Raw genomic sequence first — 22,212 nt, forward strand, 5'->3', positions numbered from 1 at the left:
ACTCCACTCCTGCTCCACCTCCCCCCTTACCTGTGCCCCTCTGCATTTCCCTTCTGTTTAGCTGACCCCTCTAAAACCAAACCCACCCAAAACAAAATTAATCAAAATAATGGCACTAACATGATGTTTGCTGCCATCACATTGCTCACTATGCTTGTGTGTTCCAGGCTCCCCCACCCCTGATGTCTGTTTTGTCTGTTTAGATAATATTGTCTCTTGCACTCCCCCATCTGTTTCCATCTGTTTCCTCTTGTTTTACACTTAGATTATAAAATCTTTGCAACAAGTGTCTTCTTGTTCTGTGTTTGCACAGTGGGGCCCTAGCCTGTGACTGGTGCTCCTTGGTACTATGATAATAAAAATAATTAATAATAATTAATAATTCTAGCAAAACTTAAATAATTTGCTTATCTGCAAATTACCTGCTGGAGAACTTTAATTCTCTACGTGATTACTTTAAGATCATTGGCTGAACGCAAACTGTTAGTCTCAATCCAAAGGAAAGCTAGCTTTTGAATAACTCAATATAGTACCGCCCACTCCAACTATTTTAGCAGGGGTTCAGGCAAGCCTGGCCGCTCATATTTCCAGAATCCCAAACTCTTTATACAGCATAACTTCATTTAGCGAAAAGTTTTGAGGGACATTCAGAACTTTTTGATAAATGCGTTCTGTTGACTGGGGCTTCTCTATTGGAATCCCTGCTGATTTTTGTTCATAAATTTTTAAACGAAACCTTCTAAAACGTAGGCTTTACCTCATGTATCCGATTGCTAAGTAGCTGGTGCAAGGGGTAGTTGTGGAAATAAGTGCTATACCAGATGTTCTAACCTTTTTGTATTAGTGAAGGAGCCAGAAACAAAAGACAGTTTCAGAACTTTTAATTGGAAATCCATCCTTTCATGTCTTCCTGGAGAAGTAATTTTTAGCCTGTTTGTGGCTAATCCTAACAGGGACTAATCTAAATCCTGCTGTAGTCAATGGGAATATTTCAATGGTCTTTGCCTTAGCCTCATAAAGTCAATAGACAGTACTGAAGATTTAGCAATAAGAAACTAGTTCAAGAGGAAAAGTGGAAGAGAGGTTACAAAAGAATCCAAGATATTTGTCATCTATTGAATACAGAAAAGGCTTACAATTTTGAAAAATAGCTCTTTTTGCTCAAGGATATTTTAAGAATTTGAAAGTATGAACTTATACGAAACCTCAAACTCTGTGCTTTGAGAGAGACTACAAAGGTATGTTGCTTTGTGTTCAGTGCGACAAAGCTTAGAACTGAAAAACATAAATAAATGAGATAAAATATCTCCAAAATTCAGGCACTCTGTGAAGTGCTAAAAAACCTCCTCATGCTTTATGGAAAACAATCTTTAGAAACCATTCTTCTGGTTTATACTTCTTCTATTTCTCTTTGCTTGTTTTCATTACCATGGACTCATCTATGAAAACAGGATTTTTGTTGCTCAGGATTTCATCTGTTCCTGCTGTTTTCATTGTCACCCTCTTTGAGACATTTTATGACCTTGTAAACAGGATTGAGATAATAAATAGAAACAGATGTTCCTGGACTTCAGTGGAAAAAAACCAAAGAGCCATGTTGATTTCAGGGATGTATAGATTCTGAGTGCTGATCTGCCATTTCTTTCCTCCATGGAGCAAGAAAGGCTTCCCCAGAGAAATGATCTGTTGAAAATCCCATGAGGGAAACTTCAGTTTTCCTCTCCCATAATACCTCTCTGTGGCTTGTTCTGTGAGAGGAGCATCTATCCCATTGTATGAAATATTCTTGTATCTTGTACATGATATAGAAATTTATTTGTGCATACACAAGCATATTATTTGAAGACAAATGGTCTATGTATTTTAATTTACTTCAGTAAAATAAGGACTCAATTCCAGTTTCAGTACTGGTTCTTATGTTATGATTCAAAACTTCAATCAAGTCAACCTTAGCTTTCTCTTTCTGCAAGGTTGGGTTAATAAGGTAACAGAATATCAATTTATATTATAGAGCCTTTGTAACAGAAAAACTAGACCTTTAAAAAATAAATACACTTTCAGGCAGGGCACAGCATAAAAAAATCTTGGAATCTGGCATCTTCCACTAATTCTGCTGATGCTTCATCAAAAGGCTACAGCCAATCCAGCACCCACAATCCATATTGGGGTGCATTTGTAACTCTGACCATGCTTTTCACTGGTCTGCCCACATTCACCAAAATGAAGACACTTTTTTCAAGGTGTTGTGCTCAATAGACTGTGAGCAGAAGTCCACTTTGTTTTATTGGGTCTGATACCTGGCTACACCTTGTCTGCCCTCTGTTTGACCAAGCCAAGTTTCTGTTCTCAACATAATCCTGGCCTGGATTCTCCAGAATACAAAGTTACTCTTTTGACATATGTGAAGTTGTCACCGAAATGCTGACTATCAAAAGAAACTTTAGTTGTGAGTTTTCTGTTGAAAAGAGCATTGAGAGCCTCAAATTATGTGGGAGACATGACTTTGTACAGAGCCTAAGTTAGTCCTGGGTTATGCTTCAAAGCAAGTTCAACATAAGCCACCTTGCATTAACCTAGTTATGTATGTGTCAATACTTAACATTGTCTCCCACCAATGTAAGCTATCTACTCTGCTGACATGGTGACACCATCTTCTTGAGTGGCATTGGAACATAGTGCTGTACTGAGGTTGACACAGCAGGAATGCAGGCACTTCATTACCTACATTAACACAGCATCTGGACCTTCAGGGAATTGTCCTGTCCCTCTGTGCTCTTCTTATGACTCTGCAAATACTGGAGGATTGTGTACCCTATGCTGGCAATCTTCATGACAACAGTGCAGATGCTCCATGCTTCTGTCGGAGAGAGGGGACAGCAACAAGTCCCCCATGGGTCTGTGAGATTTGAAAAATATGCATGAAAAATATGAAGAATGCCTTATGGGGCAGAGAAAGTTGCATGATGGAAACATGACTCTGCAGTCCCAGCCACCCCTCCATGATTTGTTTCTGCCCCACCATGCATTGCCAGAAGTTCCGAAAAGACAATGTGCTGGACAGTAGTAAGTTGTACACTGCAATAGATGCCTGTGATCTGCCTCACTGTGCATCTAAACAAGCACTCCTGTGAGTACTGCCACATGGTGCTAACAATGTACTAATTGTGGTGGTTTAATGCCAATGTAACTTGTGTTGGCAAAAGTTTATAGTGCCCTAAAGCAGGGGTAGGGAACCTTTTTTAAACCAAACAGCCAAACCACATCAAAATTCAGAACAAGTGGTCAACTGTATAAGAGCTGTATAAGAATGCCCGTTTGTATGACTGAAAATATACAACTTAATGTTATTGATAATTGACATCATGATTAATAATAGCATAAATGAAACATACAGACTTTATTTAACAGGACTTCTGCTGCTGCACTTTTTTGCACATTTCTTTGAAGTTTACCTCATAATTGGTCAAATCCAGCTTCATGCACACATTCAGGCTGTCTTCTGTTAGTCTTATGGCACAAGGCTGGGGATGTGGGGGTGCAGGAGTCAGGGTTGGGGTGTATGAGGGGCTCAGGGCTGGGGGTTTGGATGTATGATGGACTCAGCACAAGGTTTGGGTGTGGGGGGTTGCAGGAGTTTAGGGCAGGAGACTGGGGGTGTGAGGTGCATGAGTTTGGGGATGTGGGAGTACAGGGACTCAGACTAGGGGGTTCGGGTGTATGATGGGCTCAGGCTTGGCGTGGGGGTGTGTGCAAAAGTCTGGGAAGGTGGGGGTGCAAGAGTCTGGAGATGTGGGGGTAGAAGGGCTCAGGGCAAGGGGTTCCGGTGGGCACAGGATGAGGGGGTCAAGAGTGTTATGACGCTGCAGCCAGATGGGGGCTGGGCCGCTATTGAAGGCTTGTTGGCCAGGCTTTATTTTTAAATAAAGTAAAATATTATGTCCAATAGAGTGGGCTGGGAGCAGAGGACAGGAGGCCTGGCCGGGGGCAGGACCAGGCTAGAGACAGGAGCAGGCTGGGAGCAGGGTGTTTGGCCAGGGGATAGGTACAGGAGTGGACTTGGAGCAGGTTGTCTGGCTAGGGGGCAGGAGTGAGCTGGGGGCAGAGTGTCTGTATGGGGGGCAGGAGTGGGCTGGGGGCAGGCTGTCTGGCTGGAGGGGATGAATTTGGAGAGTGCAGGGTCTGGTCATGAGGGTTGGAGGGGGCCACTTACTAGCTTTTGCTCAATATTTAACATGGCCTCCCCCTGTTCCCATTTACCAGAAAGGATTCGCTGGGGAAGCCTGCAAAAAGCATTCCCTGGAGGAAAGAAAATGGCGGTGCGCACAGAGCCATTTTTGGTTCCTGGTTCCCCGCATGACCGGGGGAGGAAAAGGACAGCACATGGAGCCATTTTGTTCCCCGCAGGCTGGATCCAGCAGGGAGGCTGCGTGGCTTTCTCCACTTCTCCCCACAGGAAGCCAGCGCTGGTTTTCCAATCTTGCGGGGGAGTATAAGGCTGTAGCTCCAGTGTAGGCTCCATACTACAGGGGGACTCGGTGGGGGGGCTGAGTTGGGTCTCCAGAAGAGCCATATCTGGCTCCCTAGCAAACTGTATTTGGCTCACAAGCCGTAGATTGCCAATCCCTGTGGTAGAGGATCATGGTGAGCAGTGTTCCCTGTAAGCTGAGCATTTGGGCAGACATCCAGGAGAGATTCAGATACCACCGAGCTGATTAGCAGCCTGCCCATAGTGCTCACAACTAGCAGCATGTGTTTCTACTGGTGGTACCTCAGTGCACATAACAAAATGTATTCCACGTATGGATGGAAAAAATTAGAGGGAACATTGGTCACGAGCTTCTCTGTACACAGAGTAAGTGACAAATAATTATTTTGTCTTGAACCCCCACTCAGCGTCAGTCCAGGTTTGATTTACTGCAAGGGCAACAGAGCCTTTTGAACTGGTTTTGTACCAGACATGAAATTTGTGCTGCAGTACAATTTTGACGGCATTTTAGAGACAGAACAATATGTCAGTTTGGGTAACCACAAACCCTGACACACATTGAGGACATCAAAATAACAACTTCCTGGAGGCCGTCGTGCATTGAACACCTGATAAGAACATTGTTGCTTAACTAAACCAGGTTGCCTACACCAGAGAATTATCTTTCATTTTAACACAGTAAGTTCTGATAGAGAGGAGCGGCTCGAGGTGAGCTGCCGGCAGCTGGCGCCCTAGGCGGAATGCGCAATCGGCGCCCCCGCCTCCATAGCCCTCAATGGCGCGAAGTCATCATTGAACTCAGTGCACTAGGCGACTGCCGAGGTTGCCTGCATCCATGGGCCACCCCTGCTGATAGACCAGGGGTGGGGAACCTTTTTTGGGCCAGGGGCTGCTGACCCATAGAAAAGTCAGTCAGGGGCTGCACACAAGAGAGAAGCACAAAAAAAAATCCAACCCCCTCATTTACGTGGTATGGCCCCTAACTGAGAAGGAGAAAGACACTCCCCACATTTCCCTCACACACCAGAGCCTAGGGGGGCCCAGCCTAGTAGATTTTGTGTGCTCCAGCCCCTTGGTGGGGCAGTGGGCTCCCTAATGCTGGGGCGAAGCCCTGAGCCTCAGGGGCCAGATTCAGGCAAGCTAGGCCATATATATTTATATTTCTTTATGTAATTAATTAAAAATCTCAGTGTTTAATTTTAAAGAAAGTTGCTACAGAATTTTCCTTCTGCTGCACAGTAGTGACACAGAAAACTTCTGTGCAACATAACTGTAATGCCCAACTTATTTCAGAGTACCAGAGATTTGATAGACAGTGATAGACAATAACGCCACAATGGCAATAAAATGTCAACGATATTTCTAGGAATTGCATCAGAGATTGGTGTGGAAACATGTAGGATTAGGAAAATATCTAATACACAGTCTACCATCAGTTCTCTGAACACAAGTATGAGAGAGACCAAGGAAAACAGGAAAGTGGTGTAAGATTTTGCTTTATTTCTCAGAGGAAGTGCCAGTTGGCCAGATTAATGAATCACAAACAAACTCAATTTCAAGTAAAAAAAAAATACTTCTTTACTGGAGGCAGTTTTGAAATAAATCAAAGACCGTAATTGTAACACTGATAAATTGGTGTTCTGCTAAATTCATATTGATGTGGACAGAGCACCAAAATGAGGACAGACACATGCATGGAATTAAGTGGAAGGCTGCAACTTTAACATGGGGGAGGGATACTATCCACCCATCATCCATACTTTCTTTACCTTTAATTGGTTCTAGTGTGAGACTTACTATAGAACCCATAAAATACAGGACTATGTAGCACTTTAAAGACTAACAAGATAGTTTATTAGATGATGATCTTTCGTGGGCCAGACCCACTTCCTCAGATCAAATAGTGGAAGAAAATAGTCACAACCATATATACCAAAGGATACAATTTAAAAAAATGAACACATATGAAAAGGACAAATCACATTTCAGAACAGAAGGGGGATGCAGGGGACGGGGGAAAGGAAGGTAAATGTCTGTGATTAATGATATTAGAGGTGGGAAAAGATAGATGTCTGTGAGGGTATGTCTACACAACAGCACTAATTCGAACTAACTTAGTTAATTAGTTAATTCTAACTAAGCTAATTCGAATTAGCGCATCTAGACTTAAAAACTAGTTCGAATTAGCGTTTTGCTAATTCGAACTAGCATGTCCACACTGAGTGGACCCTGAACTGAGGTTAAGGATGGCCAGAAGCAGTGCCAGCAGGGCATCAGATTAGGACTTAGATTCAGTGGAGCTGCTGCCTCAGGCTAGCCGAGGGCTGTGCTTAAAGGGACCCGACCCCAACCCCGGACAGACAGTTCTCAGGGGTTCCCTGCTTGCAAAGCAGCCCTGACTTGGAGTGCCCTGAGTGCCCACACGCGGAACATCACAGCACTCGGCCATCAGCCCGGCTGCACTTGCCGCAGGCTGCCATCCGGAGGGGGGGGTCAATCAAGGGGCTTCAGGAGAGTTTCCACCCCGAGGAGCCCGCAGAGCCAGCCCAGTCCTCCCCATCGGGGGCTCGTACCCCATTCCTCCCTCACCTCCTTCCACTTACCCCTCCCTAGCCCCCCTTCCTGATGTACAAAATAAAGGACACATGTATTCAAAAATATAAACTCTCTTTATTAAACAAAACTCGGGGAAACTGGGAAAAGAAGGTGGGAGAGGGGAAGAGAGAGGGTGGGAGAGGGGAGGGCAACTAAAATGATCAGGGGTTTGGAACAGGTCCCATATGAAGAGAGGCTAAAGAGACTGGGACTTCTCAGCTTAGAAAAGAGGAGACTGAGGGGGGATATGATAGAGGTCTATAAAAGCATGAGTGGTGTGGAGAGGGTGCATAAAGAAAAGTTCATTAGTTCCCATAAAGAAGGACTAGAGGACACCAAATGAAATGAATAGGTAGCAGGATTCAAACTAACAACAGAAAGTTCTTCTTCACAAAGCAAATAGTCAACATGTGGAACTCCTTGCTGCAAAGAGTCTGTGAAGGCTAGAACTAGAACAGAGTTTAAAGAGAAGTTAGATCAAGTCATGGAGGTTGGGTCCATGGAGTGGTATTAGCCAGGGGGTAGGAATGGTGTCCCTGGCCTCTGTTTGTGGAAGGCTGGAGATGGATGACAAATGGCTTGGTCATTGTCTTCAGTCCATCCCCTCCAGGGTACCTAGTGTTGGCCGCTGTCGGTAGACACGCTACTGGGCTAAATAGACGTTTGGTCTGACCCAGTACGGCCATTCTAAGCTCAGGGCTCAGGGTCGGGAGTCTCAGTGGACCACCTTGATGTTCATGCAAACCTGCTCCTGGGTGGCCAGGCTGGCAGCTATGCTGCCCTAGAGAGCCACTTTTCTGTGCCTAGTGCGGAGGTCGTGGATGAGGTCCACAATGTCCGCACTAGACCAGGCGGGCGCCCGCCTCTTGCAGACCTGGGCAGGCTCCTGGGAGCCGCCAGCCTGGTCCCGGAAAGAGGCGGAGGGCTGGGTGGCAGCGGGTGGCCGGCTCAAGCTGTGCCAGGTGCAGGGTCTGCTGGCTGGGTGCTGGCAGCCTTGCACCTGACATGGGCACCGTAGCCAGCCCGTGCCCCTTTAAGGGCGCCGGGGCTGGGAGGGGCAGACAAGTTTCCCTGGTGGTGCCCAGAGTGGCCACCAGGGAAAGCTGGGGAGGGCTAGCCTCCCACTAGTTCGAATTAAGTGGCTACACAGCCCTTAATTCGAACTACTTAATTAGAACTAGGCGTTAGTCCTCGTAGAATGAGGTTTACCTAGTTCGAATTAAGCACACTGCTAGTTCGAACTAGCGGTTTGCATGTGTAGCGCCTATCAAAGTTAATTCAAACTAACGGCTGTTAGTTCGAATTAACTTTGTAGTGTAGACATACCCCAAGCTAATGGTATTAGAGGTGATAATTGGGGAAGCTATCTTTGTAATGGGTAAAGTAGTTGGGGTCTTTGTTCAACCCCCCCGCGGAGAGTGTAGAATTTTAGCATGAATGACAGTTCAGAGGATTCCCTTTCAAGTGCAGATTTGAAAGTCTTCTGGAGTAGGATGCATGTAATTAGGTCGTTGAGACAGTGTCCTTTCTGGTTGAAATGGGAAGAAACTGTTATTTCTTTGTGATCCTGTCTAATATCTGTTTTGTGGGCATTGATCCTCTGGCGAAGTGTCTGAGACATTTGTCCAATGTACATAGCAGACGGACATTTTCGGCACATGATAGCATAAATTATATTTCTGGATGCGCAGGAATATGTATTCTTGATCTTATAACTCACTTGGTTAGGCCCAATAATGGTATCAGCAGAGTGAATATGTAGACAAAGCTGGATGGGAGCTGGAAGCATGTAGGTAACTGTATGATAGCAGACCTATGTAACTTTGTTCTCACCCACAATTATTTCCAGTTTGAGAACAACTTATACCTCCAGATCAGCGGCACAGCCATGGGTACACGCATGGCCCCACAGTATGCTAATATTTTTATGGCTAACCTAGAACAACGTTTCCTCAACTCCCGTCCCCTTTTATTCCTTCTCTACTTACGCTATATCGATGACATCTTTATGATCTGGACGCATGGCCAAGAAACACTGGAGACATTCCACAGAGATTTCAACAACCTACACCCCACCATCAACCTCAGCCTGAATCCTCTGAACTGTCATTCATGCTAAAATTCGACACTCTCCGCGGGGGGTTGAACAAAGACACCAACTACCTTACCCATTACAAAGATAGCTTCCCCAATTATCACCTCTAATACCATTAGCTCACAGACATCTACCTTTCCCCACCTCTAATATTATTAACTCACAAACATTTACCTTCCTTCTCCCCCGCCCCCCCCCCGCATCCCCCTTCTGTTCTGAAATGTGATTTGTCCTTTTCATATGTGTTCATTTTTTTAATTGTATCCTTTGATATATATGGTTGTGACTATTTTCTTCCACTATTTGATCTGAGGAAGTGGGTCTGGCCCACGAAAGCTCATCATCTAATAAACCATCTTGTTAGTCTTTAAAGTGCTACACAGTCCTGTATTTTGTTTCAGCTACACCAGACTAACACGGCTACATTTCTGTCACTATAGAACCCATAGGGTGGGATAAGCTCTCTTTAGCCTACCTGCCTGACTCAGCTCTTTCTAAGTCCTAGCACCCTCCGCCACCTGCACAAGGGGGAGTAAGGTTGCCACAGGGCGAGAACCTCAAACCATGAAAGCCACATGCTTGTCTGCACATTCTTTCAACACCATATAGGCCTCTATTCACTTTTGGTCTGTTTTTGAGTGCTGTAAGCATAGGGACACTACTCCTCACTGAATTGCACTTCTGTTATGTTTAATGCACTCTGGGACTTGTCTGCAGCTCTCAGAGACACCAGCTCACTCACTCTCAAAGCACCAAAGGAGGCAACAACAAATGCCTCCCTCCTACAAGTGCAGCACTGAACAGAGCCTTTGGTAATTCTTGACAAGGTGGGTAACCTGTTGTCCCTCTCGTGCCCATCCTTACAGGGACCTAAGAATTTCTTGCTATGAAATGCCCACATGGGTTTGGGAAACCCACCAACCTATTCCAGAAGGACAGGCTGGCTCTCCCACCAGATAAAGGAGGAAGCCCACCTGTGGTGGGTCAAAGATACCACTTTGTTGTGACACTTGATGAGCGGGCATGGATCTCCACAACGAGGCCTTTCCTCCACCCTAAATTCTACCAGTTCTGAACAGCTGGCCTTCTAGGTCCTTGGAGTCCTTGGAACAACCAAGTCCTCCTAGTCCCACTGATGTGATGAGCCCATATCCCAAAGTTGTTGGGGCATTGGTTGCAAATCCCTGCTGCTGGCCAGCTGGGTTTGTTCTCACAATCTGTTATCCAGAAAGCAAGAGAGCAGTAGCAACACCATTGTTAAGTCTTTGTGATTATTACGGAAGTCACAGCACATAGCTTCTGCTACAGCCGGTGCACCTGGCCCAGGAGCCTCATTCAGCCTTTGGGGTAGTCTCAGTCCCCCACCCCACATTCCCAGCAGGAGTTTGGAGGGATCAGGGTTGGGTTGTGGGGCAATGCTTACCTGGGGGGCTTAGGTCATAGCTCCATTTGCTGCCTCTGCCTGCAGCTTTTATTATCTGCATTGGAACAGAATGGAGGCAGCACATAGAGCTACTAGTTAAAGGTTGTTACTTCCCAGGAGCTAGGTAGAGAGCTTGACCCAGCTTTACCACACATCCCCAGCACCTATGGTGCCCTCCCGAGCACACAAAGCACCTCCTGGCCTACCCCCTCCATGAGCACCTGCGACACCCATGGGCCATTCTTTCAGAATCCCTAAGGGTATGTCTACACTACCCCCCTAGTTCGAACTAGGGGGGTAATTTATGCATACGGAACTTGCTAATGAAGCCCGGGATTTGAATTTCCCGGGCTTCATTAGCATAAAGCCGGCGCCGCCATTTTTAAAAGCTGGCTAGTGCGAACCCCGTGCCGCGTGGCTACACGCGGCACGGGCTAGATAGTTCGGACTAGCAAGCTAATCCGAACTATCTGTACGCCTCGTGGAATGAGGTGTACAGATAGTTCGGAATGGCTTGTTAGTCCGAACTATCTAGCCCGTGCCGCGTGTAGCCGCGCAGCACGGGGTTCGCACTAGCCGGGTTTTAAAAATGGCGGCGCCGGCTTTATGCTAATGAAGCCCGGGAAATTCAAATCCCGGGCTTCATTAGCAAGTTCGGTATGCATACATTACCCCCCTAGTTCGAACTAGGGGGGTAGTGTAGACATACCCTATGACCCCTCCATGAGCTCCCCTCCAAGTTTTAGTCAGGGGTACCATAGTAAAAGTCATATGCTATGAATTTTGGTTTACTGCCCCAGACCTGTAAAAATACCTGTGACTAAATCTCAGCCTTAACCATTATCCACTTCCAGGACATGCACTGCAAGATAAAGGACGTTTAACTGCTGAGAGTGTAAAATTATTCCCCAGCAAAGCTGTACAAATGAATCTAAGACCACAACTCCTAATGTCTCCCTGAGGACAAGGAGGGGGTCTCTCCTATGCCAACAGGAAGGCACCTCTACTATCTGCAGCCCAACTGCTGCTTTACAAGGTTGCCCAGGGTCATGGAACCCTCTCCACCCCCACCCAATATAGTTGAACCATGAACCTCCCCCTGCCTCACAAGTGAGGAAAGGACACAATCAGGGCCAGATTTAGGAGAAGGCAACTGGGTGACTGTGGGGTGCCAGGCTTGGGAGGTGTTGGGTTCAGGGTTCTGTTTTGTTGTTAGCAAAGTCAAGTAACATCTTTCAGGTATTCTTTATGTGCATTAAGTTTTCACTAACCTCCTAGAATGTTTTAGACCTATGTAGAATGTTGTGGAACCTTCCAAGCTTTATGAGAAATATATTTACCATGAACTTCCTAGAATGTTGCCCACTAGGCCCTCGCAGGTGTCTAAAGGGCAGGGCATCTCCAGTTAATGAAATATAAGAACAAAGTGAAGTAAAGTGAGGGCTCAGCTGCTATATTGTGAACTTGGTCTTACTGAGTAATTGCAAGTGATTTTTTGAACTAAAGAACTAGGGTTAACATTCAAAGGTTGTCACTTAACTGTAACATTCTTTAGTTGTAGTCCATCCCGTGTTGATGTACAGTTCAGTTTCTTGGTGTTAGTACATTTCATTTATTCTTCAAATTAATTTTTACAAATTGTGTGTGTGCATAAGCAAAATACAGATGTACAGATCCTAGCATGCAAATTTATTTTCTTGTATGATAAGGATAAATCATGCATCAGAATTGTGAAATGAACTACTAATGCAATAACAAATTTAACAAATGGAGAGGGTTTCACAGACACTGCTCACTTGGGGAACCATTTGATCTAAGGTCGGTCCTGGACATGATTCCAGGGCTACACTGCTGTGTGTCCTCCGTGTGTCTCCCAGCCTCATGCTGCTTGAGCAGGCAGGACAGAGGGAATCCTTCCTATAGAGTTCCCTCTTGCACCTGGAGAAAGGGACTGAGAATGCCCACAAGCCTTCCTCTGCATCTTGAGGACTGCTGCTGCTGCGGCTGGAAGCAGATGAATTACCCTTTCTATGCTGGAATGGATCCAAAAGAGGTTCCTCATAGCTCCTGCTCTGGGCTATATCTGGAGAGCGGCGGAATGCCGGTCAATTAGGACACTTTTTCCCTCAGCTGGCTAAAAGGTGACAGAGGCTCCCATCCAAGGGAAAGGAACTACCTATTGTCCTCTAACAAGTGTCTCTATCCATTATTACTGGGTCTGTCCTTCTTTCACAACTAGCCCCATCAAGTTCCCCCAACCATTGAGGCAGATGAATAGTATTTTCATTATAAACATGATGGCTATAATAAAACTATTAATTGTGCAGTTTTATCATAAAAATTAGATTTGTTCTTTCTCTAAATAGATATCTCTAACATATGTTAAATCTCTTTGAATGTTTGCTCATGTATTCCAGCTGAGGTGTACGCACGCTGTGTGCATGGCTGCCGGAAAGTTCTTCCCTGGCTGCTACCCATCAGGTTGGCTGTGGAGCTCCCAGGAGTGGGACCAGTATGACACCCTGTATATGACCCTGCCGACCCAGCTCCCTCTCAGTTCCTTTTTACCACCAGTGATGGCTACTGGAACTTTGGCTCTCTTGAATTGTGAGTGCCATTCATCCCTAGCTTAGTTAGTTCATTTGTTTAACGTCAGTTAATCCTTAACAGTAATTACTGGCATAGCAGCAGTAGTGTAGCAGCTTCCCCTTCCCCATGTCCCTTGTGGGATTTGGGGCATGGCAAGGTCCCTACGATTCAAGCAGCACCATTCTTGCCTCAAACCTATGCCACCGAGCAACCCTCGTGTGTCTGGTGACTAGGGGAAGCTCACCAGGCCGATAAGCGCAAGATCTGCAAGGTCTTCAAACCTCGTACTAGGAAGGAGTGGAACTATCAACTGAAACAGCTCCTTATGGAATCTGCTTTGGGGCTGCAGCACCAGGACCTGGCACTAAGCGCCTCCGTCTGCCGAGCGCTGCCTTCAGTTCTGGGACCAGCACCTAAAAAGGACTCCTGGCACCAGAGGTCCCCGAAGGCCTTGACTTGGCTCCACTCTCCATCCCTGGCACAGTCATCTAAGGCAGTCAAGCCTACGCTGTCAGCAACACTGGCCCTCACACCGTCAGCATCGGCGGGTACCAAGGGTCCTGGACCCCACTGCATGAAGTTGCCAGGTTCCATTCATGCAACTGTGACTCCAACCCCTCCTCCAAAGGAAAGGCTTGTGAGTCACTTCAATTGGAATACATATGAGCAAGCACTCGAAGAAGAAAAAATGGTTATTCACCTTTGTAACTATTGCTTTTTGAGAAGTGTGGCTCATGTGTATTCCCCACCCTCCTTCCCCACTGTCGGAGTAGTCAGAAAGAAAGAACTGAAGAGTGTTCGGGTCATATATAGTGCCTCACACTCACACCACTACAGAGGGTTCCATGGCTGACCTGATGGATAGCAGCTAGGGAAGAACTTTCCAGACACCTCAATTGGAATAGATATGAGTAGTACATCTCAAAGAACAACAGTTACAAAGGTGAGTAACTGTTTTTTCTAGTGTTACATCTTGGTGCTCTGAACAACTCTGATAGTTAAGGGATGGGAAATTTTCAAGAACAGCTTACATTTTTGAGATTTCAGTCACTACTATTAAAAAAAAATACAGTGCAATAGGAACAATCCTATAACATGATAGGGAAAAGAAAATGTAAAACAGACTTTTCACAAGAAATCGTCCCTCCATCTCCCCACAAAGCCCAGTTGTCTTACATAATACAAATTACTGTGTTATTGATTGATCTGCATAATTAACTTGTGGGTTTAACTAAAATACACTCTTCGCCATGATGCATGAGTGCCATAGTCTACTTTCTGTCTGCATACTGAACTCTTTATCAATGACACTGAGGCTTCCACCCGCCAAGTGAGAGTAGAACACAACCTATTTCTTTACAAATAGAATACTTGCAATTTGGTTCAACATAGTCCTTTCCAGCCTTTTATAGGCTCATTTTGTTGTGTGTCAGAAATCCTTATTTTAAAACAGCTGATCTAGTGTAATACACCTATACCACCTGCTAAATTGATAGAATCAGACTCTATTTATAGGAAGACTGATATTGCATTTAAAGAAGTCTGTCAAATACAGAACAGGAGCACACCACATCTGTCATGATGACAACCCCAGCATCTGTGAAATTATGACCTTGCTCTTCCTCTTCTATGAACAACTTGATGGCAGATCAATAACCACTTTGGGGACTAATTAAAGTCACTGCAGTGACGGATACTCTGACAGTATGGCCTATCAATTCAACAGTTTGTCAGGCAATTGAGAGGAGCATTGTACATTTCATCAGGATTTTTTTTCCAAATAATAAATTGAAGACCTAGTTCAGAACTCTTTGTACAAGAAAATCTCTCCCACTGATTTCTGAGAGTAAATTGAACCTTAAGAATTGCCACTGAAATACTTAACTATTGATGAGCAAAATAAATGTGTGTTACTGTTTATTTTTAAAATTCTGTTTTTAATTTTATAATGTTACCATTAGAAGGAAATACATCTCAAACCTTCTTGAGCTCTTTGCATTAACTTTGAATATTCCAATTATATTGTATATTTGCATAAAAAGAATAAAACATCCGTATATTTTTGAAATTACTGCTTGTTTAAAAATATTTAGCAATGAAGGTGTTTGTTTATCTTATATGGAAGGCTTTTACTAAACAAAATATTACTAAAATAAATTGTAGGATAAGTTCATTATTGAAATAGAAAAAATTATGATGGGCAACAATTGCACTGAGAACTTATAAGTATTGCAACATTGCACTTCTGCATGAGAACCAGAAAGTAAAACAAACTAGGGTTTTTTAGAAGTCTGTTTTCTGAATTTAGAATTTAGACTCATTTCCATCTGCCTTCAGTTAAGCAGAAGACATGGGCAAGGCAAGCTTGCTGCTATTAATGTTATATACCCACTGGCAAAATCTAGGGAGGACTATGTTTGTGAAACTTGCCTGAGAATGGTGCAATCATAATAATGCATGAGATAGGGAGTGCCATCTACAAAACACTATTCAAGTCAAATGCAGAATATAAGGGCTGATCTATATGCACTTTGTGCACTGATTTGACATCTGTAAGAAACTGATTTAGTTAGTCGTGTAATCTCCGTGTTCATGCAGATTCATTAGCTATATATGTTAATGTCAGTCTTGATATTGATTAACTGCATCTGCAGTAGTGCTGCACCAATTTAACTGTATTACTTTTTAAACCAATATGGCTCGCGCTCTCTGCTGATACTATATGTAGACCAGCCCTCGGTGTACTACAAAAATAAACTTACAACATTCTCTTTCAGGTCGTGTTATCTGATGTTTTATTTATAACAGTAGCAAATACGTTTTCAGATGGAAATATGAATTTCAAATGGACTCTCTCTTCCTCAGAATAAAGTCCGGGCTGCAGGAGATGGTGGGACTGGCAAAGATTTGCTTTCGATGAGTGTTTGTTGGGATATTGTGGATTTTGTACTACTTAGGTGTAAGGAGAGATTGAGATGAAGGCAGGGTTCTCTCAAGGCACATTAGGCTTGAGGGAATGGCATTCCAGTAAGGGCTTACTGGAGTGCTCCAAGCTCAAGTCTGTACTAGACCAAGCAGGTCAGCTTAAGGCAGTGGCCTACCTAAGAAACCAGTTTGTACCCTAATTCTTACCAGAGTTGCTTGATCTTCCCCTTACTGTCCCTATCCAAGAGCAAAGTGCACAGCTTGTCTGCCCTCTGCACTCACCAGCCAGAGAGAGGAATGCAGCAAACTGCACTTTTCCCTTTGCTGACTGTTCCCCCTTCATCAGGGAGCAATGTTCCTGTATGAACTGGATGGGGGAGTCCAGCCTTCTCTAAAGGGTGCCTGAGGAGTGGGAGGCTCAATGCTGGAGCAGTCCTGGACAGGAAGGAGGGCACCTCCAGTCACGCTTTCATCTGCCTGGAGATTCTGTCTCTTTTCTGTATAGTTTTAAGAGAAGTCACCCCTTTCCAGGCACATCTCATTGTCCTGGCACAACCAAACCCTTATGTTGCTATAAGTTCTGATAAGTTATGACTAGAGGAAGTTGTATACCGAATTTGGCAGTCCTAGCTCTTACTGCTTAGGAGAAGTTCTTGAACAAATACCCAGACAAACTCTCTCAATATGTAATAGATTTTAGCATTGAAACTTTAATCCTATGTTTGCAAATGTGTTCAAAAAGGCACTCATTTTGAAATTCTGTACCAATTTTTCTTTCTTAAGGAAGGAAGTGACTGGTCTGTTGTTTTATTTTCAATATAGATCACGTCTTAGTTCTATCAACAGCATAAGTGCTGTCATTCCACAGGGCCAGGGCCCAACAGGGTTGTAGATTCGCTTCAACACAGTGCTGATTAGGGATAATGTACTTTATTAAGCTCACTACTCCACTGCTACTACATTTCACAGGGTACACTCTAGCAAGCGAAAGCTCTAAAGAACAATGGTTAAAGGAGTAAAAGACTCCTTGGAATGTTCACGTCCCTTCAGTTTACCTCCCACCCATTTACCTCCCGTTCCGGTTACCTCCTACCCGGCCACAGTGGATGTGTCTCCAGCATGGGGCGAATCCTGGTCAGCCCTCAAGATTGGGGCCCCAATTGAGACTCAGCTAGGGGTGGGACTTTCTACACTAATTATATTACAGTTGTTTACCAGGAGTGCGCGTACCTGGCTCAATGCTATTCTTATCACTCTTATGGGCTGAGACTGAGGTCAAATTTATTTACTGCTTAGCAGTTTCCCAGCTCAAAGCATGGATCAATGGTGATAGAGCCCACATGTGCTGTTTGGGCTTGCAGTATCCCACACTACTCTAAGGTGAGTACAGCAGGGATGGAAACTTTCATCCTAAGCCTGCTAAGCTGCAGGACCCACATAGGACTTTTATGTGACAAGTGCTAAATAATTTAGCACATACATACATTATGCACAATTGAGTTCTCCAAAAGCTTTTTGGTTTTTTTGCACAAAACTTTAAAAATACACCTGTTCTACATTCACCTGAAATAGCATACAGCAGGCTACTGAGAATCAGTGCTCAGCCATGTTTCAATTCTCAGATGAGACTAGTTCACCAGTGATCCTTTCTAGCTGTGAGTCAGCCTCAATGTTTGCCAGCCTGGGGAAGCTTCTTAGGCCTTGCTGGCTATTCAGCTATAGAAGCTGCTTCTACTCCAAGGGTTGTTTTTTTCCCAAGCTAACTCCCCAGGGTAGTCTATTTCTTCAGAGTATCCTGTATACTGATGCGGAAACAGCCCATTTACTTCCTGTTGGCTGACTCATCCTAGGAGAAAATGGTCTGCATGGCCTGACCCAAAGGTGACATCTGCCTGCATGACAGTTCTGTCACTGCAGGAAGTAGAGGGGAGATTGTCAGCTTGAGGATTCCTCTATCTTTTATTCCTTCCCCAAAACCAATATAGAAACCAAAAAACAGACAGGCACATGCCTCTTTCCGGGTATGTCTACACTACAAAGTTAGTTCAAACTAACAGACGTTAGTTCAAACTAACTTTCATAGGCGCTACACTAGCGATCCGTTAGTTCGAACTTAATTCGAACTAACGGAGCGCTTAGTTCGAACTAGGAAATCCTCATTCCACGAGGATTTAGCCTAGTTCGAACTTACTAGTTCGAATTAAGGGCTGTGTCGCCCCTTAATTCGAACTAGTGGGAGGCTAGCCCTCCCCAGGTTTCCCTGGTGGCCACTCTGGCCAACACCAGGGAAACTTGTCTGCCCCCCTCCCGGCCCGGCCCCCTTAAAGGGGCACGGGCTGGCTACGGTGCCCGAGCCAGGTGCAAGCCTGCCAGCACCCAGCCAGCAGACCCTGCACCTGGCACGGATTGAGCCACCCATCCGATGCCCCCCAGCCCTCCCCGTCTTCCCGGGACCAGGCTGGCGGCTCCCGGGAGCTTGCCCGGGACCGCAAGAGGCGGGCACCCACCTGAGCTAGTGCGGACATCGTGGACCTCGTCCACGACCTCCGCACTAGGCACAGGAAAGTGGCTGGCTAGGTCAGGAGAGCTGCCAGCCTGGCCACCCAGGAGCAGGTGTGCATGAAAATCAAGGTGGTCCACTGAGACCCCCGATCCTGAGCCCTGAGCTTACAATGGCCATACTGGGTCAGACCAAAGGTCCATCTAGCCCAGTAGCCTGTCTGCCGACAGCGGCCAACCCTAGGGACCCTGGAGGGGATGGACCGAAGACAGTGACCAAGCCATTTGTCTCGTGCCATCCCTCTTCAGCCTTCCACAAACCTTGGGCAGGGACACCACTCCTACCCCCTGGCTAATAGCACTGCATGGACCCAACCTCCATGACTTGATCTCATGTCCCTTTAAACTCTGTTCTAGTTCTAGCCTTCACAGCCTCCTGCAGCAAGGAGTTCCACAGGTTGACTCTTTGCTTTGTGAAGAACAACGTTCTGTTACTAGTTTGAAGCCTGCTACCCATTCCTTTCCTTTGGTGTCCTCTAGTCCTTCTTTATGGGAACTAATGAAGAATTTTTCTGTATGCACCCTCTCCACCCAACTTCTGCTTTTAGAGACCTCTATCCTGTCCCCCCTCCGTCTCCTCTTTTCTAAGCTGAAAAGTCCCAGTCTCTTTAGCCTCTCTTCATAGGGGACCTGTTCCCAACCCCTGATCATTTTAGTTGCTCTCCCCTCTCCCAGCCTCTCTCTTCCCCTCTCCCACCTCCTTTTCCCAGTCTCCCCCAGTTTTGTTCAATAAAGACAGATTCCATTTTTGAACACAATTGTCCTTTATTTTGTACATCAAGAAGAGGGGCTAGGGAAGGGTAAGTGGAAGGAGGTGAGGGAGGAATGGGGTACGTGCCCCCGATGGGGAGGACTGGGCTGGCTCTGCGGGCTTCTGGGGGTAGAAGCTCTCCTGCAGCCCCCCAATTGCCCCCTCTCCCCAGATGGCAGCCTGCGGCAAGTGCAGCTGCTCTGATGGCCTAGTGCTGTGATGTGCCCAGTGTGGGTACTCCGGGCAATCCAAGCCAGGACTGCTTTGCAAGCGAGGCACCCTGAGAACTGTCTTTCCGGGGTGGGGGTCGGGAGCCTTTAAGCACAGCCCTCGGCTAGCCTGAGACAGCAGCTCTACGCTCTAAGTCCTCCTCTGATGCCCTGCCGGCACTGCTTCCGGCCATCCTTAACCCCGCTTCAGGGTCCACTTAATGTGGACGCGCTAGTTCAAATTAGCAAAACGCTAATTCGAACTAGTTTTTAGTTCTAGATGCGTTAGTTCGAATTAGCTTAGTTCGAATTAACTAATTCGAACTAAGTTAGTTCGAATTAACGTTGTAGTGTAGACGTACCCTCACTTAGGGGGCAGGGAGAAGGGTTTTTTCCCTTAATACAACTGTAGTGTGGTATTCCTTTACCATCCCCACTGCTTGGGAAATACACTTTCCACTAGCTGTCCCTTTCTAGCGCTTGGGAGAGGTCGGGGAGAGGATAGGAATGGCACTTCCCTCATTGCTAAAAGGTTTGTTGTGAGGCGTGTGTTACTTTCTTTTATTTTTAAAAGATGTCCAGGATAGAAGTGAGCGGGAAAGACAAACATGCTTAAATTAGGTCTGAATTTCCATCACATTTCTCTTTATCCAAAGTAGTTAGAACAGTTATTTGAAGATGCAAAGTGCAATATGAATAGCCAACAGAGTAGTAGTAATTCTAACACCGTGTACAGTCAACAAGGAAAGTAAATCACATGGGCTAGGCTTGCTGTTAGCTTTTGAGATTAAATTAAATGGAGCTGAAAGGAAAAATACAATATAAAACCTCCAAACCATGTTGGCAAAGACATTTATTCAAGACTTTATAAGATGATGGTCTTGTTTTGGTACCCTGTGATTTTTTTTTTTTATGAGGAGCCTTGATATCCCTGATCTCCTAACTATCCTTTGATTTCCTCTTCCTCAGGTCATGAAAACATACCATATGTATCATGCAGAGAGCATCAGTGCAGAAAGCAAGCTGAAGGAGGCGGAGAAACAAGAAGAAAAACAGATTGGGAGGTCAGGAGACCCTATATTTCATATCCGACTAGAGGAGAGACACCAAAGGCGGAGTTCTGTGAAGAAGATTGAGAAAATGAAGGAAAAAGTAAATAGAATTTCATTAAAAGTTTGCTATCCTGCTTAATTTGAAGTAAATCCAGTGCAGTTCTGAGATTTCTTTGAAACTGTATCCTAGATTTATCTCTCTTAGAGAAAGATTGTATATAATGAGATTAATGTAATCTGTGATAAACTAGTAATAGCTAATTAGATATATTAATGTTATAAACTCATAGCATCTTACAGAGAATTTACAGTTCAGACAGTGAGTGTTTTTACTCCCATTAATTTCCTTATTGCATGACTTGTTCATAAATTACCTTTTCTATTGATGAGGTTTTGAAATAATTTCTCTAAAATGTATAGCAAAAATTGAAGGCTCTTTCTAGTTGGTAGTAACAATTCACACACACTTACCTTTTTTTGCTGCATGATAAAGTTGAGGTATTCAAACTTTCTTACTATATTTATTCACAATTTCTTTCTCAGCGTCAAGCAAAGTACTCTGAAAACAAGCTCAAATCTATTAAAGCTCGAAATGAGTACCTACTAACCCTTGAAGCAACCAACGCTTCTGTTTTCAAGTATTATATTCATGACCTTTCAGATTTAATTGATGTAAGTACTTGATGTTTATACTTCTATTCTGTTCAGGAATAATATGTAGTGTTTTTACTCTGCTTTTCATCTTCAAACAGGAAGTGCACAATGTTAGTTACTTTTGTCATTAATCATATATTGATCACTATAAAATTTCATAGTATAACTAATAGTCTATCCTTTTAATTTTATATATTTTTGAAAAACGAATGTCTGTAGGAAACAGAGTTCATGTCTTTAAAATTTAGTGAGGATTTCTTTCCTAGGTGACTGGAGAAAACATGGCAGCAATATCACTAAATACATAAATGGTTGGAAATTTCCACCTTATGGTGGGCCATGCTTCTGGAACAAGAATGGAGAATTTTAATGCTCCAAGTTAAAAATTTTAAGCTGTACAGGCAGTCCCCGGGTTATGTACAAGATAGGGACTGTAGGTTTGTTCTTAAGTTGAATCTGTATGTAAGTCGGAACTGGCATCAGCCGCTGCTGAAACTGATCAGTTTCAACCGCGGCTGAATCTGGATGCCAGTTCTGACTTACGTACAGATTCAACTTAAGAAACCCAGGCGTCCCCAAGTCAGCTGCTGCTGAAACTGATCAGCGGCTGATTCCAGGAAGCCTGGGGCAGAGCAACTCTGCCTCGGGCTTCCTGTAGTCAGCCACTGATCAGTTTCAGCAGCGGCTGACTTGGGGACGCCTGGGGCAGAGCAGCTGGGGTGCTGCTGGGTTGTTCCAGTAGCGCGGCTCCTCGGCACTACTGGAGCAACCCAGAAGCACCTCAGCTGCTCTGCCCCAGGTGTCCTGATTTCAGCCGCTGCTGAAACTGACCAGCAGCGGTTGAATCAGGACGCCTGGGGCAGAGCAGCTGGGG

The 22,212-nt window shown here is 44.9% G+C and overlaps 1 protein-coding gene across 2 annotated transcripts in view; it reads left to right on the top strand.

Annotated features, from left to right (window-relative positions):
* The window catches only part of SRGAP1 (SLIT-ROBO Rho GTPase activating protein 1), a 222,882-nt gene that overhangs the window by 134,271 nt on the left and 66,399 nt on the right, over positions 1-22,212 (top strand). For both annotated transcript variants that reach the window (XM_006130209.4, XM_089779664.1), the window contains exons 5-6: positions 20,602-20,784; positions 21,228-21,356. In XM_006130209.4, coding sequence (XP_006130271.3) covers positions 20,602-20,784; positions 21,228-21,356 — 312 coding nt within the window. The remainder of the gene's footprint in view (positions 1-20,601; positions 20,785-21,227; positions 21,357-22,212) is intronic.

The sequence above is a fragment of the Pelodiscus sinensis genome, chromosome 1, assembly GCF_052426305.1.
Source record: "Pelodiscus sinensis isolate ZL-2025 chromosome 1, ASM5242630v1, whole genome shotgun sequence".
Lineage (NCBI taxonomy): Eukaryota > Metazoa > Chordata > Testudines > Trionychidae > Pelodiscus > Pelodiscus sinensis.